This window comes from Folsomia candida, unplaced genomic scaffold (genome assembly GCF_002217175.1).
Source record: "Folsomia candida strain VU population unplaced genomic scaffold, ASM221717v1 Fcan01_Sc003, whole genome shotgun sequence".
NCBI lineage: Eukaryota > Metazoa > Arthropoda > Collembola > Entomobryomorpha > Isotomidae > Folsomia > Folsomia candida.
Window position 1 is genome coordinate 470,214 of NW_019091195.1, and position 17,790 is coordinate 488,003.

General features: G+C 38.5%; 4 protein-coding genes across 5 annotated transcripts; 2 read left to right on the forward strand and 2 right to left on the reverse strand.

The window, feature by feature from the left end:
• The first annotated feature begins 1,225 nt into the window (after window positions 1-1,225).
• On the forward strand, window positions 1,226-6,509 carry LOC110845528 (zinc finger and BTB domain-containing protein 8A). The gene is made up of 3 exons (XM_022091965.2): window positions 1,226-1,600; window positions 2,627-2,996; window positions 3,076-6,509. The coding sequence occupies exons 1-3, from the start codon at window positions 1,226-1,228 to the stop codon at window positions 3,576-3,578; spliced, it is 1,248 nt and encodes a 415-aa protein (XP_021947657.1). The 3' UTR covers window positions 3,579-6,509.
• On the reverse strand, window positions 5,883-8,131 carry LOC118434767 (piggyBac transposable element-derived protein 4-like). Its single transcript, XM_035848951.1, has 5 exons — window positions 7,897-8,131; window positions 7,478-7,836; window positions 6,840-7,400; window positions 6,155-6,770; window positions 5,883-6,089 (listed from the first exon to the last, which is right to left on the reverse strand). The coding sequence occupies exons 1-5, from the start codon at window positions 8,104-8,106 to the stop codon at window positions 5,883-5,885; spliced, it is 1,953 nt and encodes a 650-aa protein (XP_035704844.1). The 5' UTR covers window positions 8,107-8,131.
• A 2,662-nt stretch (window positions 8,132-10,793) lies between these two features.
• On the reverse strand, window positions 10,794-13,499 carry LOC110847198. Of its 2 annotated transcripts, none has more exons than XM_022094082.2 (3): window positions 13,122-13,499; window positions 11,604-13,045; window positions 10,794-11,400 (listed from the first exon to the last, which is right to left on the reverse strand). In XM_022094082.2, exons 1-3 carry the CDS (start codon window positions 13,231-13,233, stop codon window positions 11,209-11,211), a joined length of 1,746 nt encoding a protein of 581 aa, XP_021949774.1. In that variant the 5' UTR covers window positions 13,234-13,499; the 3' UTR covers window positions 10,794-11,208. The 2 variants fall into 2 exon arrangements, with proteins under 2 accessions (XP_021949774.1, XP_021949773.1); XM_022094081.2 differs by having other exon boundaries at window positions 11,601-13,045; window positions 13,122-13,497.
• Window positions 13,500-14,505: 1,006 nt separating this feature from the next.
• On the forward strand, window positions 14,506-17,296 carry LOC110846224. The gene is made up of 8 exons (XM_022092897.2): window positions 14,506-14,882; window positions 14,968-15,267; window positions 15,462-15,725; window positions 15,787-16,110; window positions 16,187-16,357; window positions 16,432-16,528; window positions 16,604-16,671; window positions 16,751-17,296. Exons 1-8 carry the CDS (start codon window positions 14,847-14,849, stop codon window positions 17,024-17,026), a joined length of 1,536 nt encoding a protein of 511 aa, XP_021948589.1. The 5' UTR covers window positions 14,506-14,846; the 3' UTR covers window positions 17,027-17,296.
• Window positions 17,297-17,790: the final 494 nt, after the last annotated feature.

The window sequence follows — 17,790 nt, forward strand, 5'->3', positions numbered from 1 at the left end:
AGGTAGCTAGGCTAGATAGAACCTAGGTAGCTAGGGTAGCTAGAACCTAGGTAGCTAGGCTAGATAGAACCTAGGTAGCTAGGGTAGCTAGAACCTAGGTAGCTAGGCTAGATAGAACCTAGGTAGCTAGGCTAGATAGAACCTAGGTAGCTAGGGTAGCTAGAACCTAGGTAGCTAGGCTAGATAGAACCTAGGTAGCTAGGGTAGCTAGAACCTAGGTAGCTAGGCTAGATAGAACCTAGGTAGAAATTCTAGTTAGCTAACCTAGGTAGCTCTGCTAGCTAGCAAGGCTACCTAGGTTAGCTAGCTAGAAGTGCTACCTAGGTTCTATCTAGCCTAGGTAGCTAGGTTAGCTACCCTAGCTACCTAGGTTCTATCTAGCCTAGCTACCTAGGTTCTAGCTACCCTAGCTACCTAGGTTCTATCTAGCCTAGCTAGCTAGGTTTGCTAGCTCAGCCTTCCAGGCTTTCCGCGTACCTAGTTGATCTAACCTAACCCGCTCGCTTCGCTCGCTAATTACGAACGATACCCCAATATGAAATTGAATCTCACTTTGCCCCAAGGTATCTCACGTTGCCCCATAAAAATTGTGGGGGTGGATGGGGGTGGGGTGGGGGTGGACGAGGGTGGGGGTGGGGTGGATGAGGGTGGGGGTGGGGGTGGATTTGATGGGGGTGGGGGTGGATTTGGGTGGGGGTGGGGGTGGTTTTATAAATGCCGGGTTGACGTGAATTCCGTCTGGGACAACTTGTTCCTTGCCATTCTACACTACGCTGTGCTCCTTTCTATGTAAATATCAGCATGCATACATACTTACATAAATATAAATATGAAGCCGGTAGTAGGATTAAGATAACTCTAATTGTGTAGGGGATAATAAGGCAGCGTAAAATACACTAGTTTTTTGCAATAGAACGGTACATAGTTGGCTTTATGCTATATCCTAACTTCTTGACTCTCAATTTCTCAATAAAAATGCCAGACATATCAAATCGTCGAGAAGATGACCAATAAAACTGAAGGAAATCAAGGAGAGCTGGATGGGTGGGTTTGTAAATAAAAACGATGATTCAAATGACTCGTCGATCACTATTATTAATTACATTGCGACCTCCGCACACACAACCCGGGTCTTTATTAGTGGAGTCAGAAAGAAAAAAGTTTTCATTTATTTTTAAAACATTTTTTTAAATTTTCATAAAAAGCAAAACTTTGCATTTTTGAAATGGACTGTTCATCGACACATTCGGGGAAATCCTCATCGAAGAAGAGACCATCAAGTCGAGCAGGCAGGGGTCGTCAGTATCAGTATCGTCATGACCATATCCAAGGGTCATCTTCTGTCTCGAGGACAAAGAGCGTATCCGAAGAACGTGAAGTACTTTCGAATTTCTCAAAAAATTCGGACCGGGCGATGGTGACACTGAAATTGAGAGAAGTGGAAGAAGAGGGACCAGGGGGACGGGCTGCCAGAGCATTTGAGCATCTTTACTTAACGTCGGAATTTACGGACGTGAACATTTTCGTGGAGGGGAAAATGATGAAGGCTCACCGGGTCGTGCTGGCGTTATCGAGTCAATATTTCAGGAGTGTTTTTCACGTGAGTTGACATTCAAATTGGGGTGTGCGTACAAACCATGCACAATATTGAGGCAATTAACGTACTCCTTGTAACATGGTAAATACAGTAAAACTTAGGAAGCTTACAAACAAGTTTTGTAATAAACAACCTTCTACGACCATTCTGATTGTTCCAAAAATGAAAAAGACCCTAGGAATCATCAGTGGGATTTGTCGTTTTAAATGTAGTTCGGGACTTTGGGTACTAATAAATAGATAAATAAAGTACTTGTGAATCTGAAAGAGTGGTCAGATTTTTTATAGGCAGACGGGAAACTGGTTCTTTATATTCAACGCATAAAGGACAGGTTGAACTGATTCTGAGCATGAGACCAAAACGTAAATATCTAAGCACATGTGACATGATGCATGAGGACCAGACGTAATTGCAACAGGGTGCAGTGACTTGGTCCAGAAACTGTGCTGCATAAAATGCAAAAAAAATCACATTCATTAAATCTGCAACATTAGAAAATTTTAAAATAGTTGCATTGGTATTTGTGATCATATTGATACTCAAAATTTTTAACTTCTAATCCATATCGAAACGGGTTTTAATTTATATAAATATTCAGTTTTTTTACATATGTAAGCAAGATTGAGTTGAAAATTGTGTTGTCTGATTAACACGTGCAGTTTTTCATATTTGTAGCGTATTATTTGTATGAGTGTTGATGTAATAAATACGGTCTCAAGAAACCGGATGCCTTAGCGAGGCTGGTGTGCGATAATACGGAATAAATTAATTTGAGTCATCATTCTCCTAACCATTTACTCATTTAGCCTCGTGTATGGGAAACGTCTCCTATTTTCCAACCAATTCCTACTATTTCTCCTATATAAAACCTACAACGAACTTTCAAATTTTTAGATGTTGTATGTATAGAGCGTACCAACTTCTTACATATTTCGCATCGCGACTCATTCAGCAAACTTGTGAAGTTAAATAAAATAATTGTGTGAGGGGATTCGCAAAGCAATTTTTTATTAAAGTTTTTATTTTCAGGAAATTAGCAGTCTTCCCTGTTCCCAACCCGTCGTCGCCGTTCGAGGAGTCACATCACAAGAATGGGAGAAACTGAGGAAAATCATATATTGCGGATCTGTCCAAGTGGAAGAAGACCAAGTCCAGAGCTTATTAGCGGCTGCGCATCGGTTACAAATTACTGGATTGGAAGCCTACTCGTCACCAAGGTCGAACTCACGAGGTGGACTTTGTCGAGATGATGTCGACATCGAAATCATAGATTCTCGCGATTACGGGAGGCGCTCGAGTTACGAAGGGGCTCACAGTTCTAGCTCCAGTACTGGTGGCTATAGTGCGCAAATGTTCACCGCGGGGCGGCCCTCGCAATACGACGATATTCAAGAAAAAAGTGAGTTTTACTCTTTGATAAATTCTTGTCAATTAGATATGCACATATAAAATTTCAATATTTATTTTTTTTGGAGTAGTGCCATATTGTCCCGAACCGGAATCAACGAACGAGGGAAGTAATTATAATCAAGATGATGAGATAGAGTGGCTTGATACTCCAAAACCGGTACGGCATCATCGCATGTCAGTGCATCAAGAGGTCCAAGAATTAGTGTCAACAAGTACGGCTCAATATCACAGCGTCCCTAGAGAGACGTCCGAATTGAAAGCTGCGTTTTGTCTCGATGTTCCTCAATGTCTCCGGTACACCGTGGAAGAAGTTAATGACATGGTGGCCAGGGTGGAAAACTTTCCCGGAAGCACGGTTCCGTGTCCGATCTGCCGGAAATATGTGAGGAGGGAAAGATTGCGAAAGCACATTAATGAATGCCACTTACTGGATGGGAGAAAGATCCTGTGTCCTATTTGCGGAATGGGAATGATGTCAAAAGGGAGCTACCGAGTTCATATGTGGAGACACAGGAAAGGCGTTATGCCCATGAACCAGCGTGATGGTTTTATTAGGAGGGATACGCTGTGAAATATTTACAGTAAGTGTTCTATGATTTGTCTAGTGGGGGTATTCAGTAGGGTTGCCGCGGGTAACGGGTCGGGTACCCGTTACCCGCATACCCGCACGATTCTTGCGGGTACCCGTTATCTGCGGGTAGCGAGAACTACCCGCACGGGTAACGGGTAGTTCAGTTTTTATTTAATTTGCGACATAAATCAGTTCACAAAGAAAGTTAGCAGTAAGTTACCAACAAGTGTCAATTTAGTCTTTATTCATTTCAAAATTTGTCATTTGCCAGTAATTAACGTTTATAGCGAGCGTCTTTTCGGAAGCCACAGAAACCTACGGCAGCCTCAAATACCTTACACGTCCCGAAAATTCGGAGAACTTATTGTTACTCAAGTATAATTTGCCTGATCTAAATTATCAGTAATAAATATGTTAACTTGTATTTGTGTGTATTTATGTATGTAAGACTGACAAGATTTTAATTTGAAGATGGAAAACCAGAATCAGATGGAAAGCAAAAATTTTATTTGTAGACAATTCTTTTAAATCAAAATTTCAAAAAATCATACTAAAAATTAACCTTTTTTCAAGCACACCAAGCTACACCACGATTGTCTAGGGAGTGTATCAAAAAGTCAAGCCAAACATTAGGAATCGCGTGATACTTTCCGTGGAATGACTTTGAAGAAATGACTTTGATGGAATGATTTCTACTTTGAAGAAAAATATTGGTGGGAAAGTTCAATTTTTAAGTTAATGTTCTGCATCTTATTCCTCCACTGGACGAAAACTATGATGGACTTTCAACTCTGCCCCCAATAGTTTTCGTTAATCGGACTATTCAACCGAAAGATAAGTGATAATTCCTAATTTTTGGCCTGATTGTTTTTTACATAATTAGCTAAGAAATTGCGGTGTAGCTTGAAAAAGGTTCCATTGTATGCCAAAAAGCCTGGTTTCAGAAGTATCTTATGATATCTAGCAAATTATGGCATTCGTAACTTGCATATCATTATCTCAAACTACTGAACAACCCAAATGAGCAAATAATTAATTAAATCAAATTTATTCTGAAAGTCGGTTAGTTTTTAACTTAACTCTCATAACGGGTAACGGGTTACGGGTTACGGGTACCCGCACGGGTACGGGTAGTTGTGCTGCGGGTAGCGGGTCGGGTAACGGGTAGCATTTTCGCTACCCGCGGCAACCCTAGATTCAGAATTCGCAATTGTCTCAGAGTAGCATAATTTTTGCCACATTGAAATGGGTTTCTAATTTGCGACGCTTGGAAAAAGGGATCCCCATGGAAATATTTGCGGAGCTTGAAATAAGTATGTATGTATTTAATACGACGTTTGGGTTCGTGAGGATTATAGTTAGCAAATAATTATTTATTTACTTATTTATTTATTTATTTATTTCTGCATCAATGGTAAATGGGTAAAGTATGAATTAGTTTGTAGTTTTTCTTAGGTGAGGCATAGTAACCATGACCACATGACAAAGTACATGGTTACGGCGAAGCCTTAGTATGCGAACAGACCCCCCCTCCCAAAGTTCCACTCAATTTTGTGGCAAAACGGCTAATCGTATCAAAATGGTGTAAAAGGCAATCGTGCAGACCTTGCTGGGTAGATGATGCCCGTCTGGTCTAGAAACATGACAATCTTATTTTAACGCATTTAAAATCGATTTTAAACTTTCAAACGACTGGCAAATTCACTTTTACCATGCAATGATAGTGCGAGACCCTGATTTTCATGTGCAGAAATCTATAACTCGTCATTTAAAGCAAACCCGAGCGAAATCGGATAAGAAATGAAGGACTTTTCTTGGTGGCATCTACAGCCAGTTACGTCACAGTTCTCTATTACAGTATCATGCATACATAAATATGAGGTTTCTATTAGCAACCAGCATAAGCGAATTGAGACCTGTACTGACATATGTAAATGAGTGCATCTAAATATATGTATATCTAATCAGGGTATTCCTACCCAGGGTTTTATTGGGTTGGGTTTTTTGGGTTTTAATGGGTTTTAATGGGTTGTTAACCTTTAGGATCCCATTTATAAAATGTTGTCAAGAAAAATCGTATCACTAAGTCCCTAATTAATTCCCAATTAAATATCCTTCAGGCCCGAATAATTGTCAGTAAATTGTCCTCACGCACCCAAGCTGATGAATCTTTTCCGACCACACGGACCCGAATTTTATTTTCAAGAAAAAACCAACAGAATATATTCGTATTATGACATGCAACGATATTTAAGAAAAACTACTACGATTCATGAGTAAACATAATTATGAAAAATATTTAATTTAAATGGGTGGCAAAGATGATTCGTCCGAAAATTGAGCACCAGTGAGCGGATTTCCATCTTCATCAAATACTACGATTTCATGATTAGGACTTAAAATAAATTGAACTGCATTTGGGCCCAGAGTATCAATGTCTTCGGGAAGTCGTGGTTGCGATATTTGAGTGTGGGGCTGACTCTGCGTATTTTGTGGAGTGGTTGAGATTTTCTACAATGTAGCAAAACTTATTATTGGTATTATCGTCATTACCATTATACAATTATGGAAATTACCTTCAGCTTTATATCAGTGTGATACCGCTTGAAACAAGAGTCACCTCCTTGAATACAAAGCCGAACCTTGCAAATCTCACAGCTGAAAGGGGTCGTCTTGCGTTTCGGAGAGTATTCAGCGTGGTGCTTGCAATAAATGCAGTCAGAGTACGATGGCGTTCCATTTTTATCTAAGTGTTTGACAGCAATATGGTGACAAGGTTTCAATCGAACTGGAAAGGCTGGATTTTCAGTTCGTGGTACTGTTGGAGGTCTTCCAATTGGTTTCTTGAGGGTTGGATATTTTTCTTGAATTTCTCTGACTATCTTCATGACAAAATCTTTGTAGGGTACAGCTCTCTGGTCAGCATGCAAGTGGTTGTACAGTATCATACTGTTGTAGGTAGCTACATCGATCATATTAAACACCACTTTCTTATACCATTTGTACGATTTCCGAACGGACTGATAGGGCTTGATACTCTTGTCAACATTGTCGACAGCTCCCATGATTGAGTTGTAAAGTAGCACCGTTGCTGGTTTCTCCCTGGTGTTCCTCGGATTGGACGACTCTGCAATGCGCATGGAATGGGGGACAAAAGTGTTCAACATGCATACCTCCCTCCTGTCACTCCAGCTATTTACATAGTTATTCTTATAATTGGGGTATTATTATTCTTGGGTAATGCATAAACTTGTAGCGTACCGTTCAATCAAAATTTCATCATCACAATAGGTTTCAACACGTCCTTTGGCCAGTTTCCCCCTCATCTTCGGCATCCCTTTCCGACGTCGCTGTACTGTGCCCAGCACATAAGTCTTTTCGGCGAGCATTATTTTGGCTAATTTCGGTCCCAGAAACCAATTGTCCAAAACGACACGATGAGCCTTGTTTAGATAACCTTGCAGTAGAGTGAGTACTGTTGCGCCACCAAATCCGAGATCCTTCACCCAGGTCCGATCAGCTAGAGGAGTAGATTTCCCTTGGTATGGCAAGATATTCAGGACGAACTTGAAGGCACAATCGCACAAGACGAACATTTTGATCCCGAACCGACCTCGCTTCTTAGGATTATACTGGCGGAATGACAATCGTCCTTTGTAGGCAAGAAGAGTCTCATCAATGCAAATATTTTTGCCTGGTAATATTGCACTGGAGAAATTGCCCAAAATATCGTGCATGAAGCTGCCCAATTTGCAAAAACGATCTCTTCCTGTGTAATTCTCATTGTTTGAAAAATGTAAAGCTCTCAGGATGCCTTGAAATCTGTAAAGTTGAATTTATGCATGCATTTTATGTATGTACATATATACCATTATTTATCTCATGCTACCCTATCATACCGATTTCGAGACATAACGGTTGCAAAGAACGGAGTTTGAATCAACTCATCGGTACTCCAATATTCTCGAATGGACGGCTTCTTCACCAGCCCCATCATGAAAGTAATCGCTAAGAATTGCCAAATCTGCGCCAAATCGACCGGTTTCCAATCCGTGTATGAAGCAGGGTGCCTTGTCCAATCCTGTTCTGCATACCGGTTCGTCTCTCGCACCACATCCCCAATGATTCCGTCAGTGAGAAATTTCTGCAGCATTTGTAGAGGGGACGTCCTTCTTGAAACGCCAAATTCCGGGCGGATTTTGTCTTCGGACTCGTCAAAATCTTCAACGACAGGGGCGAACAGCTCATTTTCCCTGAACTAGATCATACAATGTAAGTATGAGGATATATATCATAAAATTGGAATATTAGGACTTACGGTGGGGTCGCGATTCGCAGTGCCATCCAACGAATCTGAATCGTCCTCGGAATCGCTTTCTGTTGCACTGTCGCTATCCTCCTCCTCAGACCCCGAATCATGAAAATGCTCTTCTGAATCGCTTTCTGCACCGTATACAATATATGTATATGCACATACATATATGATATTTAAATATATATGAATTTGTTCAAAATTACCGTCTGACATCTTGGAATTGGCAAAATTGACCTGCAAAATCACTTTTCGTAGTCGCAAAATATTTTTTTTTGAAAATACACGTATTTGTGTATCTGGGATTCAACGGATTTTGTCGTGTGTCCATGACATTCGTGTATCTGGGACACACGACCAAATTTCAAAATTCCATGACATTCATGGAGTTGGGATTTGGGGGATTTTTTACAATTCCATGACACTTGTGTACATGGGATTTAAGTGGAAAATTAATAAATTCCATGACATTCGTGGACTGGGATCCTAAAGGTTAACGAATAGAACCCATTGGGTTTTACCATGTTAAATGGGTTTTATTTGGGTTTTAATGGGTTTTATTCGGGTTTTAATGGGTTTTAACTGTGTTTCAGCTTAAAACTATATTCTAAAAGCTGAAAACAGCTGTCGTACGTTAGACGAAGTTGTTTCATGGCAGCTAAGCAGTTTATTTGATTAATACTGTAAGTTTTAAAAACCAGGAATAAATCAGCGAGTGCCATTACAAGTTTCTAGTGACAAAAATATTTAAAAATAATAATTTCGGAACGAGGTATGTTTAAGTGAGCATACATAATTTAATTACATTTAATTTACATTTTGCTGTCATAATTAATACTTTTTTCCCGAATACTTCCTCTCATCTCAGCGAATAAATTAAACAAAATACTGTAGTATTTTTTTAATTTATAAAGTTTTTTAAAATGTTTCAAGGCGATCTTAATTATCACCTCTGGAAAAATCGAGTACTTATGGACAGCGAAGTACCTTATTATGAGCAAAAGAAGTGTGTCTGTAAAAAGCACTTATTATATTCTCGATCATAATACATACGTATTTTCATTGTTCATAAGTACTCGATTTTTTCCAGAATTGATAATACACGTTAAGATCGCATTGAAATATTAAATTTTAAAAACTTTTAAACTTGGATTTCATTATGATGAGAGGAAGTATTCGAGAAAAAGGTAATATATATTCTCATAAAGTATTAAATTATGATCAGTTAAACAGGACTATTTCGAAACGGATACAAATTCTAACATGGACAAGTAGGATTTGCATATTAATTGAAATTGGATTGCAATAGTAGTGAAAATTGTTGTTCAATGTATTACTTATGTAAAACCTAATAAAACCCAATAAAACCCATAAAACCCAAAAAACCCATTAAAACCCCTGGGTCGTTACTTTTTGATTAAAACCCTGGGTTTTTCCGAACCCTGTATCTAATATTTATGCACGTTCTTAACTGTCTTAACTGAATCTTAACTGATCTTAACTTAATTCTTAACTGAATCTAGAGTCCACACCCACAGGACAAACTAAGTTGGTACACTCTTAGAAATCCAATAATACCAAGCGGTATTCAAAAACACCACTCTGTAAAACTGGTATGGAAAGTAATACCATGTAGCACACCCTTAAAACCCGGTGTTAATCGTCACCAAACGGTGTACATATGCGACGTAACCAAACGGTGATAATGTTTTCACCGCTTGGTGATAAATCTTGCCTGCATGGGGACAAATTGTCACTGGCTGGTGTTAATTTTACCACCATTTGGTTACGTCGCATGTGTACATGTTATTACCGCACGGTGTAGTCACCGTTTGGTGACTATTTTTGTGCACACCGTTTGGTGACGATTAACACCGGGTTTTAAAGAGTGTAATGGCTCGGTACAAGTTTTGCCATATCGGTAGCAAATTTTTACGGATCGGTATAATTTTAATACCGCGCGGTAGCAACTTTAATACTGAGCAAACAATACCTGCCTGACCATACCAGATTTCTACAGTTTACATATAGGGGAATTAATCTAATATGCAGCGCATCTTAGACTTGACCCACATGTTATAATTAATTTGGTATTTAATGTAATGCATCTACACCTTAGGGGGATAGTTAATTTGGGAGGGACTCTTATTTGTAGGCTTAAAAACAAAAAATAAATAAATTCTTAAAAAAAAGCTTAGGTGAGGCTTGCTTAAAAGGGGAAAACAAGCTGTTATCATCGTGTACTAAAATAATGTGGTGCATCGGTGTTTATCCCTGGATTTATCATTTTCGGTAAATATCCCAACAACATATGCACTAGGGACCATTTGACTCACCGTGGGCCGTTTTATGATACAAAGAATGTAAATAAATTTTAAATTTTATCAATTTTAACCTCGGTGAGAATATGCGATAAATATGAAAGGATACTGGATTTACGAAATTCCAAAGTTTTGGAGATTTATAAAGTTGGATACATAGGTAGCTTATACATACGTACCAATGCAAATGATGAGTTGCTATTAACAAGTTAGCGATGTAGTGCAAAAAAATATTTAGAAATAAAGCCAAATCTACGCTAAATAAAATTACACACCAGGATTTTAACAAAGCTGTTCCTGAGATTTTCAATATGATGAAGGTTTACTCAATCGAAAAAGAAAACCTAGTGATTGGGGTTGAGTAATCCAATTTGGTTGCTTGGTTCATATATTGCTGTGCGTTCCTAATTTTGAGTAATTTGTTCTGATCATTAAGTCAGAGTCATGGAATATCGTTATCTGTAATCGATTAATGATCAAACTTATTTATGATCAACATTTAAGAACACTGAATTTTAAAACCTTAGGCCTACATAAATAAATTTTTGAAATAGATATATTCATGCTGGTCATAGAAGATAATATTATAATCTAATAATGGCGAAGTTTTATTATTGCAAATTTTTCATATCAATATATCATCAAGAGGGTATATTTCGATTAAACAATTTATCACGGCCCGCGGTGAGGCAAATGGTCCCTAGTGCATATGTTGTTGGGATATTTACCGAAAATGATAAATCCAGGGATAAACACCGATGCACCACATTATTTTAGTACACGATGATAACAGCTTGTTTTCCCCTTTTAAGCAAGCCTCACCTAAGCTTTTTTTTAAGAATTTATTTATCCGAATATGACAATAATTTGGAAAATCAATATTAACCACCTAAAAAGTCAAATTTTTAATATAGTAATGATATTAGGATTATTAAGATATTTGTATACAAATGAACCATAAATAAATGTTTAATAAATTATGGAGAATAAATATGCATTATTTTTTAAGTGCTGCAGTGGCCTCGATAACATTTGATAGGATCTCGGTCCCTGTCCGTACAATTGTTCCTCCTAATCTTAGCCTGGATGTGAGAACTTTCGCAATGTCGGATTGTAAGGCTTTTCTCGTGCTCCAAGTTGTATCAACAGATTTTTCAACATTGGAGAAAAATTTAGGTTGGGGATGATTCTGCAAAGGGAAAAAAACGATGTAACAGATGCCAATCACACCTCTAATTTAAAGAAAGAAGTATCTGGAAAAAATAACCAAAATTTTATGATAATTAGGATCACAATGTATTCATATAGATGATCGACTCCAATTTGGAGTCCACATATCGAACAACATATATATACATAAAGCTTTGTATTTACACAAAAAGTACTTACTACCGTTACTACTGGCTGAACGAGTCCATGAAGATCAGAACCTTTAAACAAAGGGATATCTTCGCCCTTAAAAAATGGCGCCGGTATAAAATTCTTAACCGTTTTAAATATCGATGGACGGCGGCGTCGTCCAGTTGAGATGGCACTTCCAGCATCATTTGTAATGTAAACAGTAGGATGGTGAATTACTGTTTGAGGTTCTTTATATATTACGCTGTCCATTTTCGAGTTAGGTATCTCGACATGACCAGGACGTGGATATGATGGAAGTATCGAATGAGACATCAGACCTTGGGGGGCGTAGCTATGGGAGTTCGCATGAGGAAAATAATTTCGATACCGTCCTAGTGCAGGTGGATACTGAAAATTTTGATGTATGATGGAAGATGAAGGATGAACATTGTTGTCTGTGGGCACAGAAATGTCATGTCCTTCCCCCGTGACAGCGTCAAGAATTTGTTCCTCAACTTGCATTTTTGGGGGTGGGGTCGTCGTTGTGGGAACAAACTGTGCCACGTAATCTTCGAATGTTGGATATTTGACGTAATTTACAATGGTCTTCGGTACGATGGAAGGTGTAGGAGGAGAAGGGCGACGAGGTAGCGGAGTTGTTATCGCTGATCGGTCATGTTCTCGGAAGGAATATGTTGAATTATTATGTGGTCGAAATTGATTCTGACGGCCGAACGTAAAATATGGTTTCTTATTTTTATGATGATGATCAGGACGTGGAGCGAATGGATCGTTATAATAGTTTGGATTTTTTAGTTTATTGTTCATGCGGATCTGCTCGGCTTCAAATTTTGCATGCGTTTCGCGAACCAAGTGACGATACCGTTGGATTAAAGAAGGAGGTCGACGGCGGGTGTGAGGACGGGGTGACGGAGACTGAGCTTTTACAGAGGAAGTAGCTTCAGGCACCAAAGACGACGATGTTTGCGCGGGAGGATTTGAAATTTCTGGCGTTACCGTCACTGCTTTACCTTTTTCAGAGGCATGATCTTCCACAACGAGGCTGCCATCCGGCCTGGTAATTTTCCACCTTGTTACCGTTCTCATTGTGGGTGAAGTCTGGATAAGATTATTCGGATTGTGTTGGATTGCTGGGTGTCGGAAGTTAGTTGGGGGCGTCTTTTGTAGGAAGGGTAAATATTTGTAAAGAAGAGGAGTTCTTGGTTGATGATGGACACGATGAACAACGAAACTTGAAGCATTACCATTCCGTGCTGTCTCTGATCCAGCGAGAGCTTGGGGGTCAAGTGGGGTTGACGATGAAGGAGAAATTATGACACTCATATGATGCGTTGCAGTTTTATTGTCGCGGAAAAGAGTGGCGATGGAGCTGGCGTCTAGAGGAGAAGGTATAACTGTGGGGGTCGTTAGTCGCTGCTGTGGTGGGAACGCCATGAATATCTGGGTTCCAGTTTTGGAATGAAGGGCGAGTACTAAGGGAGGAATTTGCTCATATTAAATTTGTGTTAAAAAATAGTAGGGATATAACATAAGAAAATTTAACACTACCTTTTCCGCTACCATTTGCTTCCGAGCTGTTAATTCCACTTATCCCAGCGCATAATATCATGGAGAATAATATGGGATTTATACTATATTTCGATTTCGAACTTTGCCCCATTTTTATTTGAAAATTATCCAAAATTTTCTTACAAAGTAAATGCCACTGAATATTACATTGGAATCCGATTAGGCTACTTACAATTAATAATAATTTTAGTAATAACTGTCTCAAAACTTATCCGATACGAAGATCACAGGAAAAAATTATGGCTTCTAGCTTATTTTGATGAACTGAATGTCAAAACGATTCTTCTATGAATATGTAATAACGTCACGATAAGAACAAGCAAGGGACGAAATATTTTTTTGACTGATGAGCTAAAACTAAAATGAGATTTGCCTTTGATGCAGTTTGAGAAAGCGAAAGTCGTCGTTGTGGTCATAAATGATTTTATTATTGATTCAGCCACTGGGTCATGGTGACAAGGTTCAGATTAAAATCTGCATATGCATTTAACCCAAGTAAGAAGTGGTATCAATCGAAATTTAGATGGAATTGTTCCAATACGTTTCAATTATGTGTGAGATGGATTCTGTTCATGATTTTATAACAGGTTTAAAGTTCAGTGCGAAAATGCATTTCAAATTATTAGGTGGTTCAACCAGTTTTCCAATAATAGGATTGAAATTTAGTTCTTGATTGACCACTTTCCTTTATAATTGTTTCACTTACTTGCCAAGTAAAAGTAGCTTAATTAAGAAATTGGATTAATCAGCGTTTTACATATATCGTTGTGCATTGTTCTGATGCCGTGCTTTTAATTTTTGACCATGCTTAATAATATGCTAATGCTAGCCTTATGCGAACGGTGCGATGTAATTTTATTCTTGATAGGAACAGATAATTTATTACGATTATATAGCATTATTTTGTCATCCCAGCCACATTTTAGTATTGTTTCGCTAAATGAGCAAGTTGCATGATTCATGTTATCGAAAAATAATTCTAAGCTGTGCTTAGCATGACTAAATGTAACTTTTCAGCTTAAGAGTATGTAGTGTCGGTAAATTTTTGGGTATTGGAAATTACCCATATATCACAAAATTGCGTGCATTAATTCATCCAATTCCATACTATGAATATGTATAGTCGCTTATTCAACCATTTCAAAATACGCCATTGGGAATGACAATTCATTCTTGGCTAATGACAGCATTTATCTAATCTGTTGTTCCAAAATGAGTGGACTTAATCAACCACTGTCCCATTTATTGCCATGTTATCTGTCTCTACATAACAAACTTGTCCATGCTTTCATTACAAGATTTAGCTGGATTAGTGTATAATGCATACGATTCTTCCATGCTTTTCGACTCTTTGTGTACGTGAGTAGTATTACGTATGTAGTGCTCACAAAAAATACCGACTTCAACCCGTTCCAACGGATTATACTTTTCGATGCATTTCGTTCGTGATCGTGACCTTGCATTTGCTATACGAAACCAGGAACCAAAACAAAATCCATGCATATGAGATTCTCAGCCAGAATTGCTCACATCTTGTTGACTGAATTTTACAGATACGCTACAGAAATTTTGTACTAATTATCTAATTGAAAAAAATTATACCAGAAAGACTCATGGAGCAAGGAACAGCTTAATCTACAAAATTTCTGTTAAGCGGAATTTACATTAAATTGTGTTCGTTTTTAATAAAAAAAATATTTTATAATGGGGGAATCGGTGCCAAGTGTTTTGGATCCAGTGGTAAATAATCGAGTATAAAATTGGCTTATTTTATTAAATGACTATATCCAAGTACATAATATTTGTAACTCATGTAATGTTTCAGATTATCAGAAAAATCTGCAGTTTCCTGACCTTGCCGTCGTTAAAAGCAGCCAGGTCACTAAATTCTCTCTGGAAACGGGAAGCTCGTCCATTCTTCTTATCCTTGGCAAAAGTAGCTCTGCTTCCATCCGCCTGTGACGACGTGGACAAGTGGAAAAATAAACTGGCCGAGTATGAAACAAACTTGAGGGAATACGGTCACAGCAACTTTTTCATAACGACGGCTGCATATTCTGTTGCGGATTTTAAGTACGAGGATCAAATGGTCGGATTTGTAACGAGACACGGGTCTCATATAAAGGTAAACTTGCCCAATTAGGAATTTATATCTTGTCGTTTAGCTAATAAAAATCGCATGGTTATTATTTTAGCACGAATTATCTTAAACTTTACAAGTCCGTTGGGTTACGTTGTCGAATTTCTAAAATGCATAGAGACATGGAGCATTGAAAGAAACCGGATAATTAATTGTGCTTTTTAATTATTAACATTTAGAACTTGGAAATCACCATAAAATTGAAATCCACCGACAATTTCCGCTTCCTCATCGCATTCATGAAAGCTTTGGAGATGCACTCCGTCATAACAGACTTGTCCCTTTGTGTCGGGGTTAACAAACAAAACTATGCCGAGACTGATCTACCACTCCCACTGCCTCGCCTCCCATCCTTGCGAAGATTACATCTCTCTGTCCCCCCAGGAACGCACTGGCCTTGTCCAACCGTGTCCTCAGAATGGGAACCAAAGGCAGATTTCACGGTGAGAAGATTTTTAATTTAAAAAACGAAAGGTTTGAAATGCATTTTTTTTTTATTTACAGAGCAAAATCATGAGCATGTTCCCATCAATTACAGCGCTAAAACTAGGTCCAGACTTGCAAACAGTTCCACTAAACTTGGAATATCTGACTTGGGTTGGGCGCTGTCTCGCACTTGGGAAGAAGGAGGAAGCAAAAAAGAAATTGGAGGCTGAACAAAATGTAGAAGAAATTAAGGAAAATCTCCAACCAGATTCAGAAGAGACAACGAAACTTCTTGGCCCTGAAATAATTGCGAAACCAACCACCCAACGACAAACTTCTATTTCGTTCAATATTACGAAATCTGAGATCCATTTCATAAATTTGAGGGAGTTGGACCTTTTGGTAAGTGCACATACAGATGAATATTAATTAGGCAATAATCATAAATATCAGATTTAATAAAAGTTTTTATTTAAAGGTTACAAATTCCCAAATGATTCAGCTTCTATTAGGCATGGAGTTCCTTCCCATGGAAAAATTAACGCTACGCTTAGGTCAACAACAGAACGTCGCGACGAGTTGGGAATCTGTCAAGAGTAGTTTGGAAGGGGTGCTGGATAAATATAGGGAAACTTTAAGTTGCTTATCGGTATGAGGCAAGAACAATGTGACAAGACGCCAATTTTAAGGGAGTAATAATAAGTTTGCAAATGTGTTTCATAGGTTGAACAATTGGGATTGCCAGAATGGAATGTGTGGAACCTGAGTCTTCCGTTCTGTCCAAAGTTAATGAGGCTGAACATTATGTCAAACTGCACGGGTGAGTGCAATTGAAGGTTAGGCGATCTCTGTAAGGTGTCACATTTGTGAACTATTTTATTTTTTATCTCCGTAGTGCCTGGTGATGACCCTCAAACGGTTGAAGACGCAAAAGGGAGGATTCGATTCCAAGATTTATTTAGGGTAACTGACTTACCAGTCGTTAAAAGTGAAATTAAAAACGGTCGTAATTTTGTTGAAACCCATATTTATTATAACTCAGATGGGCTCGACATATTTGGAGCGTTGTATTCCATCCCTGGTCCGAGCGGATCTCCTGGTAGAGACTTATTCGAGGGACGTATTTGACAGACTCCTCCCACAAGAAGGAGTGGCCCAATTTCCTTCATTGTCAGAAGTGCTGGTGTCTCTGCCCCCATCGGCAAAGGACGTTGGTGAACATTCATTGTGTACCCAGCGACTCGCCAATATTTTTCCTAACGGGAGACATTGTCTTTGGCGGAGGAGAAGAAGTGACAGTGATTCCAGGGATGGATAGAGTAGAAAAAAAATGTTGAGCTCATTATTGATTCCAGATTTTTTAGTGTGTTTGGAATCTACGAGTACCAGTTTTCATTTGTAAGTAAATTGAAGGACGTGGAAATACAATAAGAATGATATCTATATACATCTATGTCTGTATGTATGTGAAAAATGAAGAAATACATAGTATGCAATGCTGTCCTTTAGTATTCTTCCCATAAACAATTTTATATTTAACATCTATAATTATTTAATGACGTATTAAAATGTCTTAAATAAGTATGTACTTATCCTCTTCCGAGACCTTCTAAAATAACTGACCTTCAAAAATACTAAATAAACCGTCGTAAACGCGCATACGGAAGTAGCTTCAGACGTACTTCACCCCAAACGGTCCCACCACAACTCGGGAACACTTAATTTCACTCTATTTCACCTATAGATTAATTTTTTGTAAAAATCTCATTTTGCCCCGACCACACCCCCTGGCGACGAGGGGGTGTGGAACAACTCGGGAACACTTAATTTCACTCTATTTCATCTATAGATTAATTTTTTATAAAAATCTCATTTTGCCCCAACCACACCCCCTGGGGCCGAGGGGGTGTGGCACAATCGGGGAAGCACTTAATTTCACTTAATTTCACTTAATTTCATTTAATTTCACTCAATTTCACTTAATTTTACCCATAGAATAAATTGCACTAAAAATCTCATTTTGCCCCAACCACACCCCCTGGCGCCGAGGGGGTGTGGCACAACTCCGGAACACATAATTTT

Bases quoted from the DNA above. Each gene is read 5' to 3' on its own strand.
- LOC110847198 (XM_022094081.2), bottom strand. From the start codon at position 13,233: ATGGGGCAAAGTTCGAAATCGAAATATAGTATAAATCCCATATTATTC. The intron at 13,046-13,121 runs GTAGTGTTAAAT...TTCCTCCCTTAG, and splicing joins AGCAAATGGTAGCGGAAAAG to TACTCGCCCTTCATTCCAAA. The intron at 11,401-11,600 runs GTAAGTACTTTT...TTCCCTTTGCAG, and splicing joins TTCAGCCAGTAGTAACGGTA to AATCATCCCCAACCTAAATT.
- LOC110845528 (XM_022091965.2), top strand. From the start codon at position 1,226: ATGGACTGTTCATCGACACATTCGGGGAAATCCTCATCGAAGAAGAGA. The intron at 1,601-2,626 runs GTGAGTTGACAT...TTTTATTTTCAG, and splicing joins ATTTCAGGAGTGTTTTTCAC to GAAATTAGCAGTCTTCCCTG. The intron at 2,997-3,075 runs GTGAGTTTTACT...TTTTTGGAGTAG, and splicing joins CGACGATATTCAAGAAAAAA to TGCCATATTGTCCCGAACCG.
- LOC110846224 (XM_022092897.2), top strand. From the start codon at position 14,847: ATGGGGGAATCGGTGCCAAGTGTTTTGGATCCAGTG. The intron at 15,726-15,786 runs GTGAGAAGATTT...TTTTATTTACAG, and splicing joins AACCAAAGGCAGATTTCACG to AGCAAAATCATGAGCATGTT. The intron at 16,111-16,186 runs GTAAGTGCACAT...TTTTATTTAAAG, and splicing joins TGAGGGAGTTGGACCTTTTG to GTTACAAATTCCCAAATGAT.
- LOC118434767 (XM_035848951.1), bottom strand. From the start codon at position 8,106: ATGTCAGACGGTAATTTTGAACAAATTCATATATATTTAAATATCATA. The intron at 6,771-6,839 runs GTACGCTACAAG...CTATGTAAATAG, and splicing joins GATGAAATTTTGATTGAACG to CTGGAGTGACAGGAGGGAGG. The intron at 6,090-6,154 runs GTAATTTCCATA...GCTACATTGTAG, and splicing joins ACACTGATATAAAGCTGAAG to AAAATCTCAACCACTCCACA.